This window comes from Echinops telfairi, unplaced genomic scaffold (assembly GCF_000313985.2).
Source record: "Echinops telfairi isolate 266 unplaced genomic scaffold, ASM31398v2 ScPeMD7_4;HRSCAF=17, whole genome shotgun sequence".
NCBI lineage: Eukaryota > Metazoa > Chordata > Mammalia > Afrosoricida > Tenrecidae > Echinops > Echinops telfairi.
Genome location: NW_022103900.1, coordinates 8,149,230 through 8,163,244, shown reverse-complemented (window position 1 = coordinate 8,163,244; position 14,015 = coordinate 8,149,230). Strand labels below are relative to the sequence as shown.

The 14,015-nt window shown below is 39.8% G+C and overlaps 1 protein-coding gene across 1 annotated transcript in view; it reads right to left on the bottom strand.

Moving 5' to 3' along the window:
- Positions 1–6,988: 6,988 nt before the first annotated feature.
- Positions 6,989–14,015, bottom strand: part of SCN7A (sodium voltage-gated channel alpha subunit 7) — a 72,989-nt gene continuing 65,962 nt past the window's right edge. The window contains exons 23-24 of the mRNA XM_004703910.2: positions 13,644–13,914; positions 6,989–9,971 (exon numbers count right to left, since the gene is read on the bottom strand). Coding sequence (XP_004703967.2) covers positions 8,920–9,971; positions 13,644–13,914 — 1,323 coding nt within the window. The 3' untranslated portion in view covers positions 6,989–8,919. The remainder of the gene's footprint in view (positions 9,972–13,643; positions 13,915–14,015) is intronic.

Sequence of the window (14,015 nt, the reverse complement as noted above, 5' to 3'; positions counted from 1 at the left end):
CCGGTCTAGCCCAAAGTGAGGGGCAGCACTGGGGTCATGGTAGTGGGGGTGAGGGAGCCTCAACAAACTAGAGGACTGCTGTGTGTTTCACTGGTGCTTTACTGCACCCTGGTTGACCCATCCCTTCCCTGTGACTCCTCTGTGGGGGATGGTCCATTGTCTACAGATGGGCTTTTAGTCTCTGCTCTGAGGCCCCTCATTCTTAATGATTCTTGTTTGTTTGTTTGTTTGTTATGGGTCTTCTGATGCCTGTTACCTGGGCCTGATGACACCTCATGATCACATCGGCTGGGATGCTTTTTCCATGTAGGCTTGATGCTTCTCTTCTAGCTGACTTTTGCTTAACTCCAAGCCTGTAAGACCTCCGATGCATAGCTTCTGGTGTTATTTGCTCACCAAACATATTAAATAAATACGGTGACACCAAAAATCCCTGACACACAACGTTCCTTGTTTAAAACCAAACAGCACTCCCTTGTTCTACTCAAACTGTCTCTCGGTATATATATGTATATGTTCTGAATGAGCACAATTAAGCGTTCTGGAATTCCCATTCTTCTCAGTGCTACCCATAGTTTGTTATGACCCACATAGGGTCAGTAGAACACAAGCAAACATCTTTCTAGTCTTCTTTGCCGTCAGTCAAGCTCCACCTGTATCAGCAGCGATATCCCCACTGCCAAGCCTTCTTCTGAACCAGGCTTGAAGGTCTTGCATTTCTCTGTGGTTTTGTTGTAACTAGTGTCGCACTGAGTAGAGGTACTGCTGTAAAAGTTTCTAAATGATCTTCAGCATAATTTTATTTGCATGTGATAATAATGACATTGTGTGAGTTTGCATCCCATTGGGTCTAGAGTTCTAGTTGTATTCCGAGGATAGCAATGCTCATAACAGTTAATCTTTCGTGAATGGAAACGCAAGGCTTGTGTGTGGTGTAGTTTTTTGCATTGTTTTGGTGTCATCATTTCTTAAATGATTTATCATTTTAAAAGCAAGAATAAATTGAAGCCAAAAATGTTAATTTCCCAGTGCTTACCAGATTTATAGGGCAGGATTCTATTTTAGCAATTTTCATAGCTAAGATATTACTGTGTGGAAAAGAGTTTTAGTGGTATTAGCTCTAAATATGAGAAACTTTGTGAAATATTTTGAGTTGATGTATGGGGCTTTTAATTTTTAAATGCACAGATGTATTTACATAGATAGAGTTTTCCCAGTCATTATACTCCATGCCCAAACAACTTAGATTCTCATTTTTTTCACTCCTTATATTAGCACATTTGATTTTGATATCTTAAATCAACAAGTATAAACAGGAATCTCTAAGTTATGGGACTATAATGATAACAGAGGAATGATATAAAGTAGACTTTCTATTGTCAGTGTCCACAGGGTGTCCAGACAACCAAAATGAATAACTCCATCTTCTAGTTTCAGGGGAAACAGGACCATTGATACATAATATTATAACGTAGCAGTGATAACAACCGCCGAAGTAAAAGGACATGAAACCAAACCACACATGGATAAGTGTGTGTCACTGTTGATGATGGCCCAGTGGGACACAGTCCTCAAACTTCTCTAGACCCGGCCCCATCAGTCTGTACCCCGTGATAATGTGGCCTCCTCATAATTGCTTTTGCTTCTTACATACTACACAGTGGAAGAATTGCTCGTGATTTCCACACTGTGTCTCTGAAACGTTTTACATCACTCTGGTTTCGTGCTACCATTCTGGTTATTGCTACGATTTCCAGTGTTTTCTTTAGAAAGCAATGTAGGTCAATGAAGGCTAATGCACATGCAATCAATACCTAGGAGGTCTTTCAATCACGCTTTCTTCCTGTCCGGATCAATTGCTAATGAAGGCATGCGATTACATCCCTCAGAGTGTATTTGGGAATAGCTTTAAGTGAAGAGAGCTTGATATGACCCCGTTTATAAGTGTACATTATTCATGATATATATCCTTTGAACTGCCTGCCGCTGCGGCAGAGACTCCTGGCGGATCTTGGAGAGTTTGCTGGAATTGCGCTGCAGTAGAACCTCTGTGCACTGGGAGGACCCAGTGCTTTCTTCTGCATACAGCAATGTGAGAATACCGAGTATAAGCCGACCTGAATGTCAGCCGAGGCACCTAATTTTACCACAAAAATGGCATTTAAAACTGTGCTGAAAGCTGAGCTTATATACGAGGATATACGGTAAAGCTTTCTATTTTAGGAGGATAGCAGGTATCTTAGAGATGAGTCTGCCATCTTTTGTGTTGTAAAAAGAAAACAAATTTACAAGCCTCTTTCTCTACATGGATGTTGCTACTGTGGAGTGTGGCTTGGTCTAAACAGGTCAGTGCTTCACCTTGATGTACAAACGAGGGTCTACTCAGGCGTGAGAACACGTTCTTTTCTTGATCAGAACTAAGCATGATTGATAGGACAAATGGAGAGAAATGCTCAACAAGCAAGGTGGCTCTTTGAGACGGTGTGGTGAATCTAGCGTCTGAAAGAAGGCACTCTTGCTTTACACTGAACTAATCTGAGATTGCAACAATCCTCCTACCAATGAAGTTGTCAGACTATGTCATGACGTTGGACAAGAGAAACAGAGCATTGTCTCCTGTCTTGCTCAGCTAAGCACCACCATAAACTCTGCAAATGCTCCAAAAGGCGGCTCGAGAGGAAGAGAGGGAAAGATGGTTGGAGGAAGGCAGGCTGGTTGGAAACACAGAGATGGGAGGAGCAGCGGCGTATAGGGCATCTTAAATGCCAGTATCCAACCAAAGGACACCAAGCCTGGCATTTTCTCACCTGGGTTTAGCAATAGAAAACAGCCTAGGTAGGTTTATTCCCCTCTGGGTCATTTGACAAGCCTCCATGTCTGACAAGGACGAGCAGTTAGAAGACTCACTCATAATCAAGGGGCCTGAGACCCCCTCTTTTTAAGGAAGATACTGGGGTGTGCAGGTGGCACTGCCTACCTCAGTATCTCTCCCGGGCTACAGCAAGTGGAGAGGGCTCTTTGACCCTGTGGTTGTTACATACCGTATATACCCGAGTATAAGCTGACCTGAATATCAACGGAGGCACCTGATTTTACCACAAAAACTGCATTAAAAAGTATGCTGAAAAACTCGGCTTATACATGAGTATACATGGTAATCTGGTGTCAATTTGAGATTATTAAGAGTGAAGGGGTGGAGTTTAGCCTGTCAATTAGGTCGCACCTTGATCTCATTTAGAGGAGCAATGGAGATAGCCTACTGGAGGCCAGAGACACTCACGTCCTGTGAGACATTCCTGCTGACAAGCCACATGGAGCTACGCTGACAAAACCAGAGCCCTGGAGCTGGAGGAGCCACGTGGAGACCCACGCCAGCGCTGAGATGCTTCCACCGCCACTGGTTCCACTTACTGGCCTGTGATCTTCCTGAATTCAGCAACATTGCCTGACTGCGTCAGTCTAAAGAGGAATTTATGGACTAGTATCGACATATGGGATAACCTTGGACTTACTTGATGTGTACTGGGCTGGGCTGTTTTCTTAATGTACAATTGCTCTTTGATATAAAGTTCTCTCTTACACACATATGTCTATGAATTTCTTGCTCTAGTCCACCCTGACAAACACAGACCTCAAATCACATGAACAAAGAAGGTACAATCACAACAAGTTGTCCAAAACGGTCTTTGTCCTTGAAGGAAACAAGGAGAAATGAAGGCTCCCACCGCATTCCTTCTCCCTGGAGAGCTAGCTGGAGAGCTAGCCTCAGGGGCCCTCTCCTGTTCCCTCAGGCAGCATCCGCAGAAGCGCCAGATTAGCCAACTCAAATAATTTTACAATCGCTGTGAAATTATACTAAAATTGATGCTGAAAATGTAACCTAAAAAAGGATAACTGACTAATAATATGGAAGATCTAAATAGCATTCAACCTCTTTTACATAACAATAAAAATATCCTGGATACATGGAGAGTCATTTGGCATCACAAGAACCCCAGTTTACAAATGTCTTGAGACAGGCAATTGGTCGATACCAGTACTGAGATGAATAAAATGTTAGGGTTATCTGAGAAGGAGTTTAAAACAACCCTTCTAACAAAAATGAATCAATCGTATATATTTTCATGACATAACTAGAAAGAAAAGTTTTACAGAATAATAGGAGTTATTAAAAATGAAATTTATAGAACTGAAACTTACAATAACAGTATAAGAAAACAAAATTGGACTGAAAGAATGGAATAGAAGAATAGAAATGACAGGTCTGATAGGACCATTGTATCTGAGGACAAAACAAGAAAATGCATCCAATCTGAAGGACATAAAAGACAGAAAATAGATTGAAATTTAAAAAAAATAGCAGAGATGTGGGAAACTGAAACAATAACAAAGAGACTAAGTGAACTCCATCATTCATATGCCATCACCCCAGTACGAAGAGACAGTGACTAAAATATATTTGATAAAATAATGACAGAAAATGGTCTAATTTTGGTGAACCTGAGTGGCCCCCAGGAGCTCTGGGTGTAGTTACACATGGGGCTTCTAATCCCAAGGTCCATAGTTTGACACCACTAATCGCTCCACAGGAGAAAGAGGAGATTTTCTACGCTTGTGAAGAGATAGAGTCTCAGGAATCCACCAGTTCGTTCTAGCCTATTCTATGGGATCGCTAATGCGTCGTAATTGACTTGATGGCAGTTAGGGTTTAGGAGTTTTTTGGTTTTCTGTGACCTTCACGGGATAAACCAACCAATCCACAGAACACACAATGATTAAACTCTTGCAAACAAATGATAAAACAACATATATATATATATATATATATATATATATATATATATATATCCCCTAATATATAAGTATATGTGTGTGTATATACACATTATATATATTATACACACATATATTTATATATATTATACATATATATAATATATATACATTATATAAATATTTTATATATATATAAAATCTCCAAGATAGTTGGAGGAGATGAGTCACTCAGGGTGCAGTGTAGCATCGAAGAAACATATAACTTTCCTCTAGTTCCTAAATGCTTCCTCCTCCCCAACCCCACTATCATGATCCCAATTGTACCTTACAAATCCTGCTAGACCAGAGGCTGTACACTGGTACAGATAGGAACTGGAAACACAGGGAATCCAAGACAGATGATCCCTTCGGGACCAGTGGGGAGAGTGGTGATACCAGGAAGGTGGGATAGAAAGGGGGAAACCAATTACAAGGATCTACATATAACCTCCTCCCTGGGCGATGGACAACAGTAAAGTGGGTGAAGGGAGACATCAGACAGTGTAAGATATGATAAAATAATAATAATTTATAAATCATCAAGGGTTCATGAACGGGGGGAGCGGGGAGGGAGGGGGAAAATGAGGAGCTGATACCAAGGGCTCAAGTTGAAAGCAAATGTTTTGAGAATGATGATGGCAAAAAAAATGTGCAAATGTGCTTGACACAATGGATGTATAAATGGATTGTGATAACAGTTGTGCGAGTCCCCAATAAAATGATTTAAATTAAAATAAATAAATAAAAGTAAATTACCTGCAAAACAAAAGAAGAAAGTTTCTGTGTTGAATGAAAAAAGCCCTGGTAATGGGATGCATCAAGTGTTTGTTGCTCACTGCAAGGTCAGTGGTTCAAGCCTACCAGTCCTCCCAAGGGAGCAAGATGAAGCAGTCCACTCCCATAAAGATTTACAGGCTTGGAAACTCTATGGAGCAGTTCTCCTCTGTCATTATGAGCTGGGAATCCAGTTGGTGGAAGCTGGTTTTGAGGGGGAGTGTGTTGAATGAATTTACTTTCTTCACAAACTGATAAGATATCCCTTCTTCAGGCACATTCTTTCTTAGCCTCACTTCTAATTTCTAAGTATACTCATGATGATGATCAGTTATAAACACTTGTATAGTTATGTTCCCCCGTAGGCAGTGAGCTCTTTAAGTTCAGATTCATCATTGTACACGTAGATAGATTCTGACTTTTACCTTAAGCGTCTAGTGTTCTGTAAATGTTGAATGAACACACATTTATCCTCCCACCCTCCCAGGTTTGTCTCCATTTAAAAAAATCCTCTCCATTGATGAGGGGAGGGAAGAGATAGAAATACAAATCCTTATTTTGTCTCAGTAGTTTAATTCATTTGAAACTTCTGTCTCCATCCAGGTAGTGTATTATGAGAGACTTCGTGTACAGAATGGTTAAGGTTCTAAAGCTAGGCCTGATTTGGTGTGGAGTCCTGGATTTGTCACATCAAGTTCTGTGCTGTATACAGCCTTTCACACTCTTTTAAGCCTGTTTCCATTTATAAAAGGAGCGCAATCAATGTTTGATGGGTTGTGGTGAGCACGGACTGTGGTCATATGTGGAAACTACTTCACGCAAGGATCAGAATGCTCAAGAAAGGGTAGCTATTACTATTATCTTTAAAAACATTCAGTAGTGAAGTAGACAGAGAAATGTTAAAGAAGCAAAAATTGTTAAGTGGTAGTGAATCATAAAGAGGCCCTGCTGACAATATCAAATAAACATTGGACTGCTAATCCTTTGACCACTGGTTCAAACCTACCAGCTGCTCCCAAGGTTAAATAAAGTTGAGGCTGTCTGCTCCCTTAAAGATTTATAGTCTCAGAAATCCCATAGACGGTCACTGAGTCGTGGATTGGATGGCAGTGGGTTAATATACCATAGATTTGATTTTAGCAATGTCCCCCATAAGGCAAGCAGATATGTCTAATAAAATTACAATTTGGTAAGAGGAATTCCTTTTACAGTTTATCAGTTTTTACCTGGTTCTGGGAAGCTTGCTAACATTTTCTTAAAAGAAAAAAAGTGATCTAAAAAAAATCCCATGCTTGGTTTTGTATTTTGAGCCTGAGGTAAGATTTTAGCAAGGAACTTATGATTTTTATTTTCTTTTAATGCAAAGCTATCAGCGTGACTTATTGAAAACAAAACAAAACATGGTTAGCATGTGTTGTTTATTCATTTCTATTGTATCGAAAAGTAAAATATATTGAAATACTTTGTTAAAAATAAGTCTTTACATGGTTTTTAGAAGTTGAGTGGCAAACAGTTTACAGGTAAAGCTAAAATTTTCAAACAAAATCAGTTGGTGGTCTTTATGAAATTATAGAAGCGAGTTGTGATCCAGTTTAAGTATCTGAAGCAGTTCCCACATTAAGACATTCTCAAGAAACAGGGAACAGAGAAACTTAGGTAAAGCACCAGCCGTCACCGGGTTACCTAGTTAACACGGATTTCTCCGTGGCTCCCATCACCTGGATGGAGGACAGGGGGAGAAAAGGAAGCCGCACTCATAGAAAGCAGCAGGACCCTGGAATTATATTTGCTTAAGGAACTCCCCAAAGGCATCGTGGTCACGTGATTACATTTCTGAGGAGCAGACGAGTTACAATAATTAAGGCTCAAGATCATGCATTCGTAATGAAATACAGTTACTGATACTGAAACGGCATTAAATGTAATACAACATACTTAAAGCCAATGACATATATATTTTCTTAATTAATCCCTTTGTCTATCATAGGCATGTTGAAACCAATCTTCCTACAAAGGGGAATCTCTAACACCAGAATATCTACCTGTATGGGTGTGATTGTTTCTATTTTTATAAGGAATCAAGAAACCAACTATTTATACCTATCTTTTAAAAACATTTCCACAGTGACAACCAAAGTTTAGGCTTTTCAAGTTGTTCAAATAGGAAACGTTTTCTGCAGTCATTATTTGTCATTATTATATGATGCGATAAAAGCAATAAAAATAACCAAATGGTAAGAGATGATGTAAAAGCTAACTTGCATATGCTAATGTTGTAAAACAATAGAAATAATGACCAGCATCCCTTTTCATCTCCCAGTTTGCAGCCCTCGGCGTTTGAGGATCCTCGTTCCTCTGAACTGTAGGAATCCTCAAGCTCAGCGGCAAGTACTTTAAAGCGACTACAGTTTCCCAATTAAGGACCAACCGTAGCCCTCAACTCGGCTCATTCATACTGTGAATGCATCTGGCAGATCTTATATGGCTGATGTAACATTCTGAATAAATGCTAAGACACTTGGTTTGACAGTAAGGTAAAGCTTATGTCTACTAACATACTCTCTATCACAACATTTTAGTGAATGTATACTTTAGAAAAGTATGAAATAGAAGAAAACAAAGGAGGCCACAACTCCAGTCCACTTTAAACTCTCCATTCTATAGTCGATTCTGTTTTAGAGTTGGAGTTTAGGGAGGATTACCCAGAGAGATGAGAACTAAGGAGACAGTGAAGAATGAAACAGTATTACTTCTTATGAGCCAAACAAAATAACAAAATCAACAACAAGCAAGCAAACAAGACCCTCTGCAATTGAACCGAGAGGCAACTTCTAAGGAATCCCTCGCAAAATTTATATTTTTCTTGGCAAGTTTATGATTTAAGGACTCATACCATCTCACTCTGTTTGAGACACCACTGGACATTCAGAAAGAACTTGTTTATACCTAAGCGCTACGAGTGGTGACTTGAGGCCCATCGCATTAGATATAAGAGATACAAGAAAGACCCCTGTGGTGCTAATCTGTAGCAAGACCTTTCCGTAAGTGCCATTCTAGTATAGAGAAGATGAGCATCCCGTCGTCCAATGCAGCGTGAAGCACAGGACCACGCTGTCGCATTGTTACGGGAGTTGTCTTTCCTGATAGATTGATTAGATTGGATCTATATGAGCAGGATGTGAATTTGGCCTTGAGCCTTGTGAATACATGCTTAATGTTCATGGGTGGGAAACAATTCATCTTTCCTTTTATTTCACTGATCTTCACCTTTTGATTTCTGATTTAAACTTTTAACATATTGTGGTATATGAGGAAGGTGAAGGGGTAGCTTTAAATGGTTGATTTCCCCTCAGCTTTACCCACATGTTTTTCCTCTTTAGCAGCCTTGACATCTCCATCATCATCTATCATATGAATGTCTGGGGTCTTGTTGACATTTTGCCTCCAACGATAACTTTTATAAGCTCGTTGAATGATAGTGGCTGAGGCGCTTTCCTGTTTTCGCTTCAGAGTCGTTGTGATTGGCTCATATGTGACCTTGAAAGGATTGGCTAACACGAACCCCGTTTCTATCTCTGAAAGGACTTTCTCCATCCTCTCCTCTGTACCCAACACTCTCCTTGTCAAAGCAAGTAAGATGTCAAGGCAATGGATTCGGTCCCCAACTGCCATGGGGAGATCCATAGCAATGAGCTGGCCCTTGTTTGGCTTTGCCATGAGAAGGGGTTGAGGCAGAGCGGCTGCAAAGTCTGAAAGCTTGCTAGAGTCTATGTACTGGGTCTTGTCGGGATCAAACCTCTCCCAGACCTGGAAAAACTTCCTAAAATCATCTTCACTCAATGTTTTGGCTTTTTTTTTAGAAACAATCTTGAAAAACTCCATGACAACAACAATGTACATATTTACAATGATCAGCCACGATATGAAGATATAACTGACAAAGTAAGCAATCCCAACGTAGGGGTTACCACAATCTCCTCGAATCTGAGTCCCAGGGTTAATTTTATCAGGATCGCAGTCAGACCATTTACTGTGGAAAATTGTACTGAGCATCCCATCCCATCCAGCAAATATGGTAACCTGAAAAATGCAAAGCATACTGCTGCCAAAAGTTTCAAAGTTGGATACATCATTGATTCCAAGTTCCTTTTTAAGATAGGCAAAGTTGTACATCCCAAAAATGGCATAAACAAACATGACCAGGAATATGAGAAGACCGAGGTTCAGCAGGGCTGGGAGGGAGAACATCAAAGGAAGAAGAAGATCGTGGAACACTTTTGGTCCTTTCCCAAGACGCAGGACGTGGACGGTCCTTGAGAGAAGAATCAGTTGGGTGAGAGCGGGAGAAATAAGGTAGTCTGTCATCACATGGAGAACTATGCCTGAAGTTTCAAAAAGATAAAACAGTAGATAAAATTATTCAAACTCATTTGCATTGAGAAGAATATAAATGGTTTATATTTATTGTTGTTTTTATACATTATGATGACTTAATGAAATGATTAGTCCCTCCTGTTTTATGGTAGCATGTGTTGAAAGTTGGGGGATAGCCAAATTCCCACTGTGGCAATTGTTAGGCTCTTTTAAGGATGATATGGATTAAATGCTTCTGAAATCATGCGCTGCATTCATCTATAAAGTAGGAGAGTAAATCTAGTTCTTATCGCTTTGGGCTCACGAAATTTAGTTAATTCCAACCTTTGATGAATTTTTAATACAGTAATTCAAATGTGCAGACTAATGACACAAGCTTTTCCCTCATAGACCTTATCGTTTAGAAATCAAAGATGTAGCTAATTACAATACAAAGCAGAAAGACATCATTCACAAACATCGTTACAGAATTGACATCCAGTGATTCCAGCATTGTAACCGAATTAAGTGCACTTAGTTCATAGACAGCATTTGGGTCGAGGCCCACTAAATGTGAATTGCACAAGGGATTCTCTGTCCCGTGCAACTCTTTTCTAAAAGTGGTGGGTCCACAGGGACGGATGGGAATGAGATGCTGATGTCAGTGCAAAACAGAGTACAATATAATTTCTGTAATGAAAGCTTAAAAGATGCTCTTTGGGAGTGCCCGACAGAATGTGGCTCCTTTTTCCAGTGTGAAGGTGAGGAAGGGAGACTCCCGTGCAGCTTATGAAATGATATGTTTGCTGAATCTGGAAGGATCATGCTTCACACTTGTATTAAAATTTGGTCAGTATCCAAGATGTCAGCCCCTCTACTGTTCTGTTGAGCTATGCCCTCATCTTTGAATTGTTCTTGGGAAGCTTTATTCAGATCCAAGTTCTCATTCCTCCTCAATTTTCTGAACACTAAGTTTATGCAAGAGACGTCCCTACCTTATTGTAAATGAATTGTCCCACATTATCACCAACCTTTCAACTCTTTCCCCCCTCTTTTTTTCAGAATGCGCAATCTGACTCCATCCGAAGGACCTGTTTTCCTTTCAGTCCTCTCAGAGATTGACAGCCTTCTCCTCCTCTTCGTATTGCTCAGGGTAGAAAGATGCAAAAAGCTGTTTTCATCGAGATCACTCCTCTTCCCTAGTCTTTAAACTTCTGATACTTTGTAAACGACATCATTTACCTATATAATCTCTACCCTTTATGATCTACTGCTTTTCCTTTCATTGTATTCATTGAGCATTTTAAGTGCTTGGCTGATTTTGCCCTCTATATGCCGGTACCTACAGTCAACAGTCAACAGCCCATCCCAAAGTTAGCCTCTCAGTCTTCAACCTTCTCGACTTCATAATTTTCTATCTATTGCCACATCCTAAACCCAGGAAACCTGTCTTACATTTCTAATTCAAACAGCTCTGTCTGACAACAATTTCCTTTTTTACAAATCTTTGACTTTCAACCGTATGTTCTTGTGAGCTGTATCGAGTAGACGTCTACTCATAGCAGCCTCACGACAGAGAGTAAGTGCCCTGTGGGGTTTACGTGGCAGTCTGTCCGGAGCAAAGTGCCAGGTCTTTTTCCCATGGGACCGCTGGGGGGTTAAACTAACACGTAACTCCAGGCTCTTTGATTTTATAATTCCTCTGTTTTCTTTCTAGTGGTCCCCTTTCGTTTCCATATTCTCTATTACATTTCTTATACATCCTTATCAATAATTAATGACATCGTTTCAGCTAATTTCTAGGGGTTTAGGTGGAAAGGCAGTCTATATATTTTATTACTATTAAAGACCTAGAGTACTGCATGGCACACAATTAAAAACTCAAATATTATCCCTATTTTCATGAAGCTTACATTCTAGTATATACTTTATGGGAAGACATACGTACAACGAATTTCTCTCTCCTTTGAAATGTTGTGTCCTGTCTTTTGTTTCGCTATCTCCTTCTCTAATAGACTTCTACTTGGAGTTCACATCTGGCAGGAAATCTGTGACCCCAGCGGAGGCATCCTAGACTCCGTTCTGCTGCTGTAGCACATCATAGCAGATAGCACATAGCACATCATGACAACACCATCTTAACACGTGGTTCAATTATCTATGGCTCTTATTAGAAAGTAAGCTATGTGCACACAGAAGTTATGCTTATATTTTTACAATGGATTTTTGTATATAGCACAATATCTACTCACAAAGAAGGTAGTAAAACATTTCTTAAAGAGTGAGATCAAATATTTGTTAATAAAGGGTGTGAGGAATAACTCGCAAACAAAAACAAAGCTACTGCCATTGAGTCCATTCCAGCTCCTAGTGACCCCACAGGACAGAGTGCAACGAGACTTTACAACAGCACCTGAGAAGCCCACCTCTTCCTCCTCCTGCATCAGCACCTGGGGGGTCCAGCCTCGGACCTGGTGATTAGCCGCTCAGGAGGCAACTGGTAACACATTAATTACGCCTACACTCTGTACTCTAAACTCTGGAAGCTTTAAAAGTTAGGGAGAAGTAATGATCTTCAGTTTTTGTTTTGTTTTGTTTTTAATTGTATATATATTTATATAGATAGATAACATAAGAAATAAACAGTTAATTAATCTATAAAGCAGTACAAATGGCTCAGTTCAACTCACTCCCGTGAGACAGCTAATATACTGGTAGTCCTTCAAGTCCTGAGGGCCCCCAGGTAGACCTCCGTAAAGCAGTTCAAGCTATCCGGGCACAGACAGCAAACAGCAAGGCCGGTCACCAACAGTGATAGGTTCCAACAACACACACACAAAAGGGAGGGGGTTCACATTCAAAGTAAAAAGTGTCTCTACCTCTTTCACAAACCATCAATTTGTTATATTGTAGTGGTTGGAAGCTATTTTACTAGTATTTAAAATACAAGCAGGTCAGCTGTTGTTTGTACAGAAATTCCCGCTAAGATAGACTAGGAAGAAAGTCTTGTAATCTACTTCCAAAAATTAGCCAATGAAAAACCCTTTTGGCTTGACTATTGCCTGAATCCTTTGCTTTGGATACATCACAAGTGATTAATTGCTAGAGAGAGACATCATGTTCAATGCAGTAGAGAGCCACTTGGATGGATTGGCACAATAGCCACTGTGGAGAGCTAGAACGGAGGACAATTCTGAGGATACTGAAGGATGGGGCAACATTTTGTTCTGTTGTACAGAAGTTTGCAATGACTAGGAATTGACTTCACAGCAGCTAAGAAAAACCTCTTACTTGTTGACAGATTATGTCTCATATTTGTTCTAGTTCTTAACATTTTCTGCTTTCTTTTAAATTGAAGTTTTTCTCTGTTTTACTTTCTTATTTTTGTTTTTGTATGTTTTTGTGTACATGAAATCCAGGATAAGTAAATCTATAGGGACAGTGATTGGATTAATGGTTCCCTGGGGGTGTGGCAGGGGCGGATGGGAGAGGTGGAGAGCTAGTAGCAATAAGTGCAAGACAGAAGAAAATGTTCTAAAATTGACAGTGGTGATGATTATACACCTCTTCTTAATATGACTGAACCAAAATGTATGACATGGGAATTATATGTCAATAGAACTGTTAAAAATGCTTCACCTATAAAATAATTTCTGATATATGATAACTACAAAAGAAAATAGGGCTAAACACAATTGTACCTGTAAGGGAAAAAATGACCACCATGAAATCAAAAATGTTCCATCCAATGGTGAAATAGTAGCAACGGAAAGAGATGAGCTTCAGTAAAAATTCTCCAGTATAGAGCAAAGCAAAAATGATGGTAATCCAGAAGGAAGCAATTTTCATTTGCTGGCTCCCATTATCGCTTTCTATCATAAGGGTTAGTGCATAGGCAAAGATAAGAACCAGGATGATGATATTAAAAATTTGACTTGTCACCATGCCAAAGATGAATCCTTGTAACTTGTTCTATGTGGGCAAAAGATATAATAATCTCATTAATAGTACACACACATACACACAGATACCACATAATCTTTAAATTCTAGAACTTATCTTCCAGCATAAAT